At 50.5% G+C, this 14965-nt stretch overlaps 1 protein-coding gene across 1 annotated transcript; it reads left to right on the forward strand.

Moving 5' to 3' along the window:
- The first annotated feature begins 1295 nt into the window (after positions 1-1295).
- Positions 1296-14804, forward strand: PSMD8 (proteasome 26S subunit, non-ATPase 8). The gene is made up of 7 exons (XM_063140164.1): positions 1296-1509; positions 4269-4341; positions 6717-6819; positions 8724-8889; positions 9639-9739; positions 12491-12599; positions 14126-14804. Exons 1-7 carry the CDS (start codon positions 1336-1338, stop codon positions 14261-14263), a joined length of 864 nt encoding a protein of 287 aa, XP_062996234.1. The 5' UTR covers positions 1296-1335; the 3' UTR covers positions 14264-14804.
- The last annotated feature ends 161 nt before the right edge of the window (positions 14805-14965 follow it).

A 14965-nucleotide genomic window follows, 5' to 3' on the forward strand; every position in this document is an offset into this window, starting at 1 on the left:
TGATAGAAGCAGCATTGTGGAAGGGCCATTTGTTTGGAGAACAGACACTAACCAAGAGTACAGAATTTGGTCTTCTGGACTGGATAATCCAGCCTTCCTCAAACTAGTGACCTCTAGATGTTTTGGATTACCACTCCTGTTAGCCCTAGTCAGTGTGGGCAACAGTCAGGAATTATTCTTATTTTAAGAATAAAATACTCTCCAGATGTCATCCAAAACATCTGGAGAGTACCAGGGTGAGGAAAGATGAGATAACCCAACCATTCCCAAGGCAGCAGAATGACAGGGCAGCCAGCCAGAACACAGATGATAGAAAGACTGCAGTGGACTTCAGCTGCCCTACAGATAACCATCACTCCAGCCGGCCCCACAAAATGATCCAGCGTTTGTCCTGGTGAATGACACCATGGTTGCCAGAAAGAGCGTGACGCCTTTCTGGGTGAACTTGGTGTGGATACTGAAGTCCTTCCGTACAACCTATTTGGGAGATTCTTACACCTCGATCTTAGCAATGTGTCAGGGCCTATTTCAGCATGCTGCATGACAGGCATGATCAGTTTTGTTTGTATGCATATCTTTATATGTGTGCATGTGTTTAACAGCAAGCTTATTGATAGGTAATGGAAGGCGTGATTTTAATTTGCATAGTTCCAAATGAACGTATCCAAGTATGGAATCCAGTTGGCGGGGTTATGCCAGCCAGCCTTCCCCAACCAGGAGCCCTCCAAGGCCATTCTGACTGGGGATGATGGGTCTTGTAGTCCGACATATGTAACGGGTTCTAAGATGGGGGAGGTTGCCATGCTCTCTTCGGATGATGGGCTTTGCAGTCCAATACATCTGGACGGCCTTAGCAACGCCCCACGCCTAGGCCCTTGCCTCGTGACGTCACCGGTTTCCACACAGCAGCCGCCCTACTAGTGACGTCATCACCGTGGCGCCCTATAATGTCACAGCTATTCACGGCACCATACTTCCCAGGTATCCCCTTCCCATGCCCTCTTCATGCCCTCTTCCCGCTGCCCCCCAACCCCTTAGCTCAACCCCCTTACAGCTTCAGCCCCCCTCAAATTCCGTCGCTCGCTTCGCTCCACGCCTCAAAACTAGCCATTTCCCTTCCGCGCATGCGCTTAAAAACCTAGGACCAATCAGGGGCGGAGCCGTTGGCGCGTCACTGAAGGGCGCGCGCGGCAGTGGGCGGGGGGGGCCCGCCCGCCTCTGGCCTCGAGGCGGTTCCCATGGAGACTGAGCGAGCGACGAGGGCCGCGGCCGTAAAGCGAGGCCGGTCGCGCTCAGCCTTGCGACTGCCGCAGCTGCTCCGCCGGGTGCCGATTCATGGCAGCGGTGGCGACGATGATGGCCGCGTCCGGAGGGCCGGTGTTGAACGGGGCGGACGCGGGCGCCGCCGGGCTGAAGGAGGCGGCGGGCATGTACGAGCAGCTGCGGGCCGAGTGGAACCGCAAGAACCTCAACCTGAGCAAGTGCGGCGACTTGCTGGGCCGCCTCAAGGTAAAACGGGGAGGGGAGGGGAAGGGAAGGGGGGGTCTTGAAACCGACGCGGGACCCTAGAAACCGGCTAACGGGGTGGGACGCGGGGAGCCTGGAAACTGACGGCTGGCCTTTCAGGGCGGGGTGGAGGCACTAGAAACCGGCACGTTGGGAAGAAAGGGCGCTGGAGGAGGGTCGCCAAGGAGCACGAAGGGTGGAGGGGCCTGGAATATGGGAGGGGGATGCTAGAAGCGGGGATTAAGGGTGGAGAGGAGATGGGGGTCAGGAAGTTGGGGCAGGGGAGGGGAGCCCGGAAACTGACATTCAAGGATTGACTCTTGGGAACTGTCACACGCAGTAGGGGAAGGATGGCGGGCATGGGCACAGCAGCAGGAAGCGAGGGAGAAGCGCCGGCCAACAAGCCAGAAGTGGGCGACTGGTGGCCCTCCAAATATTTTGGCCTGCAGCTCCCGTTAGCCAGTGGTGAAGCATCATGGGAGTTGTAGGTCAAAACATCTGGGCAGGGCCACAAGTTGCCCACATATCAGGGCCCTCACAAGGACAGAACTTCTGGTAATAGGTGGTGGAGGAGAAGCCGTGGAAAGGGAGGGGTGGTCAACGTCTGGCCTACTGTTTTGGCCTACAACTCCCATCGCCACTGGTTATGCTGGCTAGGGCTGATGGGAATTGTAGGTCAAAACATCTGGGCAGGGCCACGGGGTGCCTGCCCTTGGTTTAAGGGTAGCCCAGGCTGCCTGGATGCTCAGCTCTGGAGAAAAAGGAAACTAGCATCTTGCATAGAAAAGCCGGGGTGGGGGCAGAAACTAGGGTTAGGGGTCTGTGTGCCTGGAAGAGGAAGGGTTGGAGTGGGGGGACAAAGAGAGGATTTTTTTTAATGTGGTGAGGGAGACAGGGCTAGTAGTGGGATGGTAGAATCGGAAACCCCGGAGTGGATCCTGGAAGTCCGGCGGTGGCTCTGGAGGGGGTGGTATTGATGTCAGCTCTCCCCCCTCCCAATCCCAGAGACGGCCTCTTGTTCCCGGGAGGCTGCCGGAAGGAAGGTGAATGACTCAGCTGGGCTGTTTTTGCCGGAGCACAAACCTGTTTATGAACCTCTCAACTGAGTTAGGTTGCTGAGAATTGTCACCGCAGAGGCAGACCAAAACTTCATCCGGCCCAGTGTATTGCCTCCGACAGTGGCCAGCCAGCTCTCAAATAAGGCCAGGTGCCAGAACCATCTGCAACATTTTGTTAAGGGTGTACTGCCTCTGAAGATGGAGGCTCCTTTCTTTTTCTCTTGGCTGAGAGCCATCAGTGGTTCTAGTCTCCATGAATTTCTTTTCTTGATTTCTTTTCTTGATTTCTTTTCTTTTTTAAAAACCGCTTAGGCTTAGCATCGCAGTTTTCAAAAGTGGCCCATTTAGAGCTGATACAGTTCTAAACTTCATACGGCAATATCTGGCCGCAGTTATGCGTCCTCCCTGGAGTAATTCTACACTAGACTGTTGGAGAGGATGCCCTAGCAGCTGAGCTCTGTAGAAGTGGTAGGAAGTTTGCATTGCTAAAAAGAACAGCCGCTCACGACCTGGGGAAGGCATACTTGAATGGCTGCTATTCACAAAGATTGAGGGGTCAGGGTGAAGGCATGCTTCTTCTTTCTCTTTCTGCTTCCACGACACTTTTAGCTTGCTGAGGCTGTAATAGCTAGGCCTGTATACTACATGCATCCTGGAAGTGGAGAAGGAAAATGTCACAGTCAGGGATGTTTTTCAGTATAGCACTGCTTTTAGATCTGCCTTCTGGAGGATCTGTCTTGGGAAGCTTCCCTGAAAGGCAGCTTGCATACCTCAAATGACTTTACACTGCTGCAGGCATGTACCAGGATGCGCTCTCAGATCACACAAGGCAAACAGTAAGGCCCCACAGGTACCCCGTCCATATCATTGGTGTGCACCCTGAAACATGTTCCAGGATCTTCTACCTCAGGGGTGGGCAGAAAGTAAGATCTCCAGACGTTTTGGACTCCAACTCCCAGAAGCCTCTACCAGAATGGCCAATGGTCAGGAATCCTGAGAGTTGAAGTCTAAAATATCTGGAGTTCCATTTTCTGCTCATCTCTGTTCTACTTTAGGAATAGGCTCCCTAGTGCCCTCCAGATTTTTTGTAACTACAACTCCCATAATCCCTGACCATTGGCCATGTTGGCTGGGATGGGGGGTTGTGGTCCAAAGCATCTGGAAGATACCGGGTTGCCCATCCCTGCTCTACAATGTATTGGGGAGTGGGGGGAGAGACATTGGCAGACACGTCTGTGGGAAGAGGTCCCCAGAATTAGAAAGTGTGGGATATGATGCTGTTTGCTCTTCCTTCGGAAGCTATCTGCCACTAAAAGGCTCTGTTCTTTTAAGATTTGGGGCGGGGAGAGAGGCAACTTGTAGCCCTCCAAATGTTTTGGCCCACAGCTTCCCCCATCATTGGCTGTGCTGGCTAGATGGGAATTGTAGACCAAGAACCGGGGCGGGGGGGCTGAAGTTTCCCACCCCTGAATTAAGAGCATAAGGGTAGTAGTGAGTAGTGAGAGCACTGAAATTGGTCTCCTGGTTGGGGTGATTGGCTTCCAGTTGCCTGTCAATGGATGATGCTTATCTGCTTATGTGTTGTGGGCCTTTGAGATGAGAAACGGTCTTGCATCAGTATAGTCCTGTCATTTATCAAGTCTTGGTTGCCAATGGTGCAGCTTGCCTGTAACTGCTCTCTCTTCTTCTTCTCCTCCATTCCAGCTGGCTCTGCTAGAACTCAACTTTCTGCCCACCACAGGCACAAAACTGACTAAACAGCAGCTCATTTTGGCAAGTGAGTACAACCCATTAATCCCCAGGGCCTAGGGTTGATGAGGACCTCCTAAGGTAGAAAGAGCCCTAGGAGACCAACTTCCAAAACCTTCCTGCTTAGCCCCTGATTCCAAGAATAGCCATTTGCCTCTCCCATGATGCATCTGGTTCCTCTCTATTTGGCCCTGGTTAGGCCTCATCTAGAGTATTGCGTCCAGTTCTGGGCTCCACAATTCAAGAAGGACGCAGACAAGCTGGAGCATGTTCAGAGGAGGGCAACCAGGATGATCAGGGGTCTGGAAACAAAGCCCTATGAAGAGAGACTGAAAGAACTGGGCATGTTTAGCCAGGAGAAGAGAAGATTGAGGGGAGACAGGATAGCACTCTTCAAATACTTAAAAGGTTGTCACGCAGAGGAGGGCCAGGATCTCTTCTCGATCCTCCCAGAGCGCAGGACACGGAATAACGGGCTGAAGTTAAAGGAAGCCCAATTCCAGCTGGACATCAGGAAAAACTTCCTGACTGTTAGAGCAGTACGACAATGGAATCAGTTACCTAGGGAGGTTGTGGGCTCTCCCACCCTAGAGGCCTTCAAGAGGCAGCTGGACAAGCATCTGTCAGGGATGCTTTAGGGTGGATTCCTGCGTTGAGCAGGGGGTTGGATTTGATGGCCTTGTAGGCCCCTTCCAACTCTGCTATTCTATGATTCTATGATCTTGGCCCCTTTCTCCCAAGCTGAGATGGAAACCAAAGCTCCCCCTCCCCTAGTTTGAACTTCAGAAAAGACACACGCAGCCTTATCTGTTTTCTGCTGAGCATTTTCTTGTTAAATTTAAACCTTGTCTGTCTTTGTGGAACTTGAAACCACTGACAAAGGGTCCTCAGGTAATCTCACATCCAGGTACCGGCTAGATGCAGACCTGCATAACTTTAGCAAAATTGGTGCATTGTAAGGTTCATATTGCACCTGGAATTTAGCTTCTAGGTCAGTGTTCCCCAACCTGGTGCCCTTCAGATGTGTTGAGCTGCAACTCCCAGCATGCCCCAGCCATAAGAAGAGCCCTACTGGATCAGACCAATGTTCTATGCAGTCCAGCGCTCTGTTCACACAGTAGCCAACCAGTTGTTGACCAGGAAACCACAAGCAGAGGACAGATGCAACAGCACCCTCCCACCCATGTTCCCCAACAACTAGGGTATACAGGCTTATTGCTACTGATAGTGGAAGTTGCACTTAGCCGGCAGGACTACTAGCCTTCTCCTCCAGGAATTTATCCAGCCCCCCTTTTAAAGCCGTCCAAATTGGGGGCCATCACCACATCTTGTGGTAGTGAGTTCCAAAGTTTAACTATGCGCTGTGCCATGACTTCATGGCAGAGGCGCGATACAAACCAGGTGCTTCCTGATTTGTAGTTCAGTCTCTTTGACTGCAATCCTATATCTGCATTCCTGGGAGTATTTATTTATTTATTACATTTTTATGCCGCCCAATAGCCGAAGCTCTCTGGGCGGTTCACAAAAATTAAAACCACAATAAAACAACCAACAAGTTAAAAGCACAATTACAAAATACAGTATAAAAAGCACAACCAGGATAAAACCATGCAGCAAAACTGATATAAGATTAAAATACAGAGTTAAAACAGTAAAATTTAAATTTAAGTTAAAATTAAGTGTTAAAATACTGAGAGAATAAAAAGGTCTTCAGCTGGCGACGAAAGCAGTACAGTGTAGGTGCCAAGCAGACCTCTCTGGGGAGCTCATTCCACAACCGGGGTGCCACAGCGGAGAAAGCCCTCCTCCTAGTGGCCACCTGCCTCACTTCCTTTGGCAGGGTATCCCATCCAACTCAACGGGGCTCACTTCTGAGTGGATGTGCCTCGGATTGCAAGGTCAAACAAAACTAGGAAATGCCCAAGATTACACAGTGAAAAAGAGAGACAAAGTCCCAAGAAGTAAAAAAAAAAAATTGTTCCTCATCGTAGCGCAGTGCTCTTTGTCCCTGTACCAATTTTTTCAGGGCCTTCTTCATTTTTAAATGTCGCCTGCAGAGATCTCTGAAGAAGTATTTCTCCAAGAATAAATCCTGCGACTGATCAGAGATCTTTGCAGGATACATTTTTTTTAAAAAACGCCCAGAAATATATGGTACAGGGCGGTAACGCATTGAGCCGCTGCAAGGAATAAAAGTTCCTTTGCTGCCACAGCCTGACAGTCCGTTAAATAATTTTGTTTGCCATTTTTTCCTCTTCTTGGCGTTGCACGCTCTGAACTGAGCTTTACAAATTGGAGACAAGGTACTGGGTTGGTTAGCTTGCTCTGCCCTAATATTGCCGCTCCTTTGCTGTTGCTTTTTGTTCATGCTCTGTCCTCCCATTTCTTTTCCTGCCATCCAAGGAGACATCCTAGAAATTGGGGCCCAGTGGAGTATCCTGAAGAAAGACATCCCGTCCTTCGAGAGATACATGGCCCAGCTCAAGTGCTACTACTTTGATTACAAGTAAGCGTTCCTGCTTCGGGGGCATAACAAGGAATTGCTTTGCTCATTTTATCCCAAAAGGCTTGGGGCAGATCGTGACCCTAAAACAAAAAGCAGAAAAATAAGCTCTAAAAAAGACAGAAGAGCAAAATCTCCCGCTCCCCACTCCGGTAAGGTAAAAATCTGGAAGATGGTTTGCAAATCCGAAGCAGAAAAACCTTCGTTGGTGTCATGTCTAATCCTACTGCCCCTGTTTTGGGAGAAGATGTTTCAGGTAATCAGTCAGAATCAGGTTCAGGATTAGAAGACGCAGCGCCAGACACCAGCCAGTCTGGACCAGTGGGGGAGGAAGCTCTCAAGGGAGAGGCCCCAGCTGGGAGTCAGCCCTCTCCAGAGCTTATCTCCTCAAGGCCAAATCCTACACACTCGGTGCGAAGTGGGCCTTCTTCCTGAGGTGAGCATCCCGACAAGCTAGCTGATGCTAGGATCCGCCGGAAGCTCAAACGCACGGCGCGGAAGGAAGGCGTGAGAAAGGCTGGTTCGATTACGCCAGAACCAGCCTCAGGCACCAGGGCTCTGAAGCTACAGGCGTTTGAGACAATTGTCTTCTTGAACAGACAGTTGTCTGGCTTAGTTGGCATAGTTTTGCCTAGGGGGACGTTTCCAAGAGGTTAGACTCTCTTCAGGTAGAAGAGACGTTTGTTGCTTAATAAAAGCTTTGTGGATTACTTCGCAAGCCTCCTCATTTGCCTCCCAGCGAAAGCAGGAGTGTTCTGAGAAACACGATGGCTGGGTTTGGAAGCTCGAACCCTGACCCCATCCCCCTGCCATCTCTGGGACAAGACGCAAGGGCAGCCCTGTCTCCTTGGAACCTTCTGGCCCAGGAGTCATTTATGTCGGCCGTTTGGGAAGGTTAGAAACCACAACGAAGTCTCCCGCTTCCAACATTCTCTAAAGCCATGCAGGGTTGGATCCCTCCACGTTCTCTGCGATGGATACAGAACTTTTGAGGCGTAGACGGGGGGGGGGGGCACTCTCTCTATGCTGGGTGCCCAGGGAAAGTGCTCACTGGGGTCACCAGAATTCAGTTCATCCCGCTGCTGGCAACTGTGTTTGTGAAGTGCTGAATTTTATCCATGACCTCAGTGACACGGAGTGCCTTCTACAAACTCCGGTTGGTGGCCCAGCTACGCCCCTATCTAGACAGGGATAACCTGGCTTCAGTTGTCCATGCTCTGGTAACCTCCAAGTTAGATTACTGCAATGCACTCTACGTAGGGCTGCCTTTGAAGACGGTTCGGAAGCTGCAGCTCGTGTAAAATGCAGCGGCCAGATTGATTTCGGGAACCAGACGGTTTGACCATATAACACCTGCTCTGGCCCGCTTGCACTGGCTGCCTGTATGTTTCCGAGCCCAATTCAAGGTGCTGGTTTTGACCTATAAAGCCTTACACGGCTTGGGACCACAATACCTGACGGAACGCCTCTCCCGACGTGAACATACCCGGTCACTACGTTCAACATCTAAGGTCCTCCTCCGGGTGCCTACTCCGAGAGAGGCTCGGAGTGTGGCAAAGAGAGACAGGGCCTTTTCGGTGGTGGCCCCCAGACTATGGAACGATCTCCCTGACGAGGCTCGCCTGGCGCCAACGCTGCTATCTTTCCGGCGCCAGGTTAAGACTTTCCTCTTTGCCCAGGCATATGGCAGCACATCCTAATCACCCACATGTTTAGTTTTTTTAACGGTTTTTAATGCTTTATGTGTGTATGTTATTTGTTTTAGAGTTTTAAATTTTGTATACTTGTTTTTATCTCAATTTTAGAATTTCTGTAAACCGCCCAGAGAGCCCTGGCTATGGGAGCGGTATATAAGTACAATAAATAAATAAATATCCAGTATGTGAATTTCCCCCTTCCTGCCATAGAGACGAGTTGCCAGAGTCGGCTTATAAGCACCAGCTGCTGGGCTTGAACCTTCTCTTCCTGCTGTCCCAGAACCGCGTTGCAGAGTTCCACACTGAGCTCGAAAGGCTGCCGGCGAAGGAAATTCAGACCAACGTCTACATCAAGCACCCTGTGTCTCTGGAGCAGGTAGCTTCTTCTTCCCGTGCCACCCGCTGTTAAATCTAAGGCTGTTCCTCAGAAACGCAGAATAAGTCCTGGACTGAGAAAGTCCCCCTCCTTAGTGGGGAAGGGGATATATTTCCACAGTTCTCTTTTGCTGCTACTCAAGTAAGCGATAACATAGAATCGTTTTGGAAATGAATGCACGCGATACAAATGCAGGAACAAAAGCGTCTTCCAGTTAAATATGAAATTCCTGCTTGTCTCTGAAACGAGACAAAGGGAGGGTACAAACCGTCCTCAAGAAAGCCGTGTCTGAAAAGGCTCTGCTCTCTGTAGCAGTTAATGGCGTCTGAAAAAAATCACACTCCCATCAGTGGACTTTAAAAACAAGCTCAGGGGGAGGTTCTTGTATAGGAAAAGGCATTTCCTGAGACTTTTGGGGCCTAGGCCATACATACCAGAGGGGGGGGTGTGACTGTGTGTACACCTGCCTGCTCCTAAAAAAGGATATTGTAGGGTTGGGGAAAGTGCAGAAAATGGCAACTGCAGTGATCAAGGGGCTGAAGCTAAGAGGAAAAGTTACCCTTCAAGTGTTCTGTGCAGCAGTTCCAAGCATAAGGGGGCCATGATGGCGCTTTTGGGGGGAGGGAGTGGCGTGGAATGTCTTTTTTTCGTCGCTGCATTGTCAGTTGTGTGTGTTCTCGGCAGGTTTCCCTGGGAAGCTGACTAATGCATGTGTGGTTTTCCTCCTCCCTCTCCCTCCCCACCCTCAGTACCTGATGGAAGGCAGCTACAACAAAGTCTTCCTGGCAAAAGGCAACATCCCTGCAGAGAGCTACGCTTTCTTCATCGACATCTTATTGGATACAGTCAGGTTAGTTGTGTTCTCTGAGCCTCATTGCTGCAGGTGGTTGAAGGCGACGGAGAAGCAAAGGGTCAGCTCCTTGCCAGGCCTCAGGCGTACCGACAGGAGCGTGCATGGAAACACGTTGTGGGGCGGCTCTTCTCCAAGGGCTAACAGGCGTGGGGGGGGGGGCATAAGGACACACAAGTTGTGTCACTGGATTGGGCCGGGTCCATTGCTCTAATCCAGCCTTCCTCAACCTGGGGCGCTCCTGATGTGTTGGACTGCATCTCCCAGAATGCCCCAGCCAGTTGGCTGGGGCATTCTGGGAGTTGTAGTCCAACACATCTGGAGCGCCCCAGGTTGAGGAAGGCTGTGTCTAATCCATGGCGGTTCAGGCCCTCCGTGGGTGAACCGCTAAGAGATTTTACGATATTCCGCGATATATAAATGCCACAAGTAAACAAATAAAATAAATGAATTATCCTTGGAGGAGGAGCCTAGGAAGCTGTTTTATAGTAAGTCAGACCCTTGGTCTCTCTAGCTCAGTACTTTTGACATTGGCCCACTTCAGACAACACTTTTCTCTACTCGGTGGGAAAACTCCACTCAACAGTGGAGTTTGTAGTGGGGGATACTCACCACACAACATGTTGTGTGGGTGTGGCCTCTTGTGGAGTGGAGTACAAGTCAAGTCGTGTTTGACCGTTCCTCCACCCTCTCTCCTCCCCCAGTCCTCCCAATGGTATCCCATCAGCCATTGCGGAAGAAAAAAAAAACCCAATCCCAGTGGCTCTCCAAGAGGGGCACTCCCTCCTTTTGCCACTCTTGCCTGGGAACCCTATGGCCACTGGGAAACTCCATAGAATCATAGAATAGCAGAGTTGGAAGGGGCCTACAAGGCCATCGAGTCCAACCCCCTGCTCAATGCAGGAATCCACCCTAAAGCATCCCTGACAGATGCTTGTCCAGCTGCCTCTTGAAGGCCTCTAGTGTGGGAGAGCCCACAACCTCCCTAGGTAACTGATTCCATTGTCATACTGCTCTAACAGTCAGGAAGTTTTTCCTGATGTCCAGCCGGAATCCGGCTTCCTTTAACTTGAGCCCGGTATTCCGTGTCCTGCACTCTGGGAGGATCGAGAAGAGATCCTGGCCCTCCTCTGTGTGACAACCTTTTAAGTATTTGAAGAGTGCTATCATGTCTCCCCTCAATAAATAAAGAGGTGGTCACAACCAACTCAGGGTCTTCCGGACACCAGTTTTTCCCTGTGCCAGAGATGTCCAGCCAGTAGCCTGCAGAAGAAATTCAGCATAGAATCATAGAATAGCAGAGTTGGAAGGGGCCTACAAGGCCATCGAGTCCAACCCCCTGCTCAATGCAGGAATCCACCCTAAAGCATCCCTGACAGATGATTGTCCAGCTGCCTCTTGAAGGCCTCTAGTGTGGGAGAGCCCACCACCTCCCTAGGTAACTGATTCCATTGTCGTACTGCTCTAACAGTCAGGAAGTTTTTCCTGATGTCCAGCCGGAATCTGGCTTCCTGTCACTTGAGCCTGTTATTCCGTGTCCTGCACTCTGGGAGGATCGAGAAGAGATCCTGGCCCTCCTCTGTTGTGTTTCACTCAACAGGAAACTCCACAAAGCCCTCCAGACAACACGCAACACAACCGTTGTGTAGGAACTCTCCTCTGCACAGCGTGGATACTCAGGGTGGGGCGTTTTTCAAAAAAACCCACACAAACCCTCCACCATGGGGTGGAGCTTTCCCTCCAGACAACGCTTTTCTCGATGGCGGTGTAACAACTCCCCAGCGTTGTATGAACTGAGCCATTGACTGGCAGTGGCTCTCCAGGGTTTCAGGCAGGTGTTTTTTTCCTGCCCTTCCTGGAGATGCCGGGAATCAAACCTGGGGCTTCTACATGCAAAGCAGGTGCTCTATCACACTGAGCTACGCCCCCTATCCACTGCCTTCCTGCATGTTTTGCTGCTTTCGTTTGTGGATTTCCAAAGAGTAGGCACACCCAGAACAGCGGTTCATTTGAAAACACAGGGTCACTGTGCTCTTCCAAGGGTGGGTGACATTTACTCTTACACTCTTCTCAATCCTCCCAGAGTGCAGGACACGGAATAACGGGCTCAAGTTAAAGGAAGACAGATTCCAGCTGGACATCAGGAAAAACTTCCTGACTGTTAGAGCAGTGCGACAATGGAATCAGTTACCTAGGGAGGTTGTGGGCTCTCCCACACTAGAGGCATTCAAGAGGCAGCTGGACAACCCTCTGTCAGGGATGCTTTAGGGTGGATTCCTGCATTGAGCAGGGGGTTGGACTCAATGGCCTTGTAGGCCCCTTCCAACTCTGCTATTCTATGATTCTATGATATACTAAACCATTTAAGAGCAAGGTATACCTCTAATTTGAATTCCGAGGGAAAGTTCCTCGTCTATCTGAAGTTTTCATTTGGTTGCCTCTGTACCAGCCACCCACAATTTCTCTTTGCAGTGTAATAATAAGGCTGCCCTACACTACAGAGTTGTTGTAAGGGTTCCTGAGAGAATGTACGTGACGCACCTTGAACCCTATAGAACTGCTCAGTTAGGAAGGGCACAGCAGGCGCTCTGAGGTCCCGTCCGTTTCCACGGAGGAGAGTTCCACACCTGTTCACTCGCCCGTTGATACCAGTGGGGCTTACGAAGACTCAGCAGGGGGCTGGATGGTGCCCTGACCCTCCAACTTGGGCAAACGGCTCGGCCATGCTTGCTTTTCCTTCTCCCACCCCAGGGACGAAATCGCCAGCTGCATTGAGAAGGCCTACGAGAAGATCCTGCTTAACGAAGCCACGCGCATGCTCTTCTTCACCCCCAAGAAGATGACCGACTATGCCAAGAAGGTGAGGCTGCCGGCACTGGGCCACGCTTGGCTTGCAGTGGCCTGACTGCTCCCTCTATTTCAGAGGTGCAGAACCTCCCGTCCGGGGGCCCAATCCAGCCCTCCTGGTGTCCCAGACCGGCGCTCCAGGTTTCCCCAAACAGCCGTGCCCCTATTTCTCCTGGCCTAGCCTCCTTTCCCCAAAATTGTTCATAGTCTCCCTCTTTCCCCGCCCTGTTCTGGAAGGTTGAAAACCCCTCTCATAAGGCTTTGTTACTGGCAGTAAGACTAAGATGACCCTATGAAAAGGAAGACAGGGCTCTTGTATCTTTAACAGTTGTATTGAAAAGGGAAGTTCAGCAGGTGTCATTTGTATATACGGAGAACCTGATGAAATTCCCTCTTCATCACAACAATTAAAGCTGCAGGTGCCCTGCCCTCTTTTAAATCTGGTCACAGTATAGCTGCAGTATAGCTCCTGCAGCCTTTACTGTTGTGATGAAGAGGAAGTTACACCAGGTGCGACATGCATACAAATGACACCTGCTGAAATTCTCTTTTCTATGCAACTGTTAAAAATACAGGAGCCCTGTCCTCCTTTTCATAGGGTCACCCTAAGTAAGACTTTTAAGCTTAAAACATGCTGATTTGGGGGGCGTTCAGGTCTTCTCTCCTGCGCACTACTACAATGTGGCCCCCAAGAGCTTCCCTCGAATGGAATCCAGCCCCTGGGGCTGAAAGAAGGCCAAATTTCACCCCCTGGATCACTGAGCAGCAAATAATACTGCAAGGGTATCTTGATCTGTCCTTGGTGTCCTCCGGTGGATAATTCCTTCTCTGACACACCCTCCAAGCTCGGGTCTCATAAGTGCCATGGCCAGCTGAAGTTAGGCCAGTGTCCACAAAGGCTTTCTCTGCCACGGCAGGCCACGTTTTTAGGAAGGCCCTGCTCCCCACGGTCCTTCAGGGGCCTGCGAAGAGCATCTCTGTTCCAAATGCTTTTGGCTGAGCAGCCGTTTCGGTTCACTGGCAGTCGATTTTGGAACATTTTCTCCCTTGGTAAATGTCCCCTGTTACAGGGGAAGGAGTTCTGCTATACCAAAACGCCCCCCAAATAAGCAGAAAATCGGGAGGAGTTACTTGCTTTGCTGGGGATCTGGTGGTGGTTGTTTTCATGAAATGGAGGATGGTTCTGTTTTCAGGATCTGTTATGTTTTAGATCAGTGGTTCTCAACCTGGGGCACTCCAGATGTGTTGGACTGCATCTCCCAGAATGCCCCAGCCAGCAGAGCTGGCTGGGGCATTCTGGGAGTTGTAGTCCAACACATCTGGAGCGCCCCAGGTTGAGAAAGGCTGTTTTTAGAATGAGGAGTGACACTTCAGGAGCTAAGGCTTTGACACACTTGCTCAGGGGGAACCCATTTGTAATTTATCTCTCAAACCCCTGTGTGCTTTGTGGAGTTTGTAACTTGATTGATTGATTGATTGGGCGGGGGGGAACTACCAGTTACTCACTCCTCTTACCTACCTTCTTTTTGCCCCTTTCAGCGTGGTTGGATTCTAGGCTCGAACAACCACTACTGTTTCACAGGCCAGCAGCAGAAGCCAGAAGACGCCACCATCCCCTCGACGGAGCTAGCCAAACAAGTGATCGAATACGCTCAGCAGCTGGAGATGATCGTCTAGCGGGCCGGGACTGTAGGCAGCTGCTTTCCCTCATTTTCGTCTTTTTACTCCAGTTTCCATCCAGCTGGTAGTCTTTTTACTTATATGAAAAGGGTGGGAGTCTGTTCTTTTGTCTATTTCTCCTGGGTTGCCAGAGTAAACACTGTAAGGTGGACCCTATCCCCGTGTCGTTAACAGTTACGTTCTTTGTTAGTCCCAGGTGGAAAGCCGTTCTGGATCCAGAAGGGAGACTGGTTGATCTTGAGCTTCTCTGGCCTCAAAAGTGGTGGGAACTCCCTTTTATAGGGGAGTCCGTAGGTGTCATGCACCGGCCTAACTTCGTTAACGTTCAGAAATAATTGCAGGAGCTTCTGGTTTCACTGGAAACAGATTCTCTCTGCTTCCTGGTCAGCACAGGCTTAAACAGGCCTGCCAGAGTTACGATCAGACATTTTGGGGTTGTTTTTTTTATTGTTATTATTTGGTTCCTTGCTGTCCTCTTTTTGTGCAAGCCACTTAAAGGGATGGATGTAGGTAAAATAAACACAATTTCTTCTACAAATGCCGTTTTCTGTCATAAGTTAATCCCAAAGTTTCTAGAACAGGAGAAGGCTCAGCTAGTAAGACCTGATTTGGTCGCATCCCCACTCGAAATCACGGCCGTTGGGAAATTGGAAGCGTCCACTTCCGTTTTGAATGGAGCACAGTTCAGTCTTGATCAAA

The sequence above is a fragment of the Elgaria multicarinata genome, chromosome 13 (assembly GCF_023053635.1).
Source record: "Elgaria multicarinata webbii isolate HBS135686 ecotype San Diego chromosome 13, rElgMul1.1.pri, whole genome shotgun sequence".
NCBI lineage: Eukaryota > Metazoa > Chordata > Lepidosauria > Squamata > Anguidae > Elgaria > Elgaria multicarinata.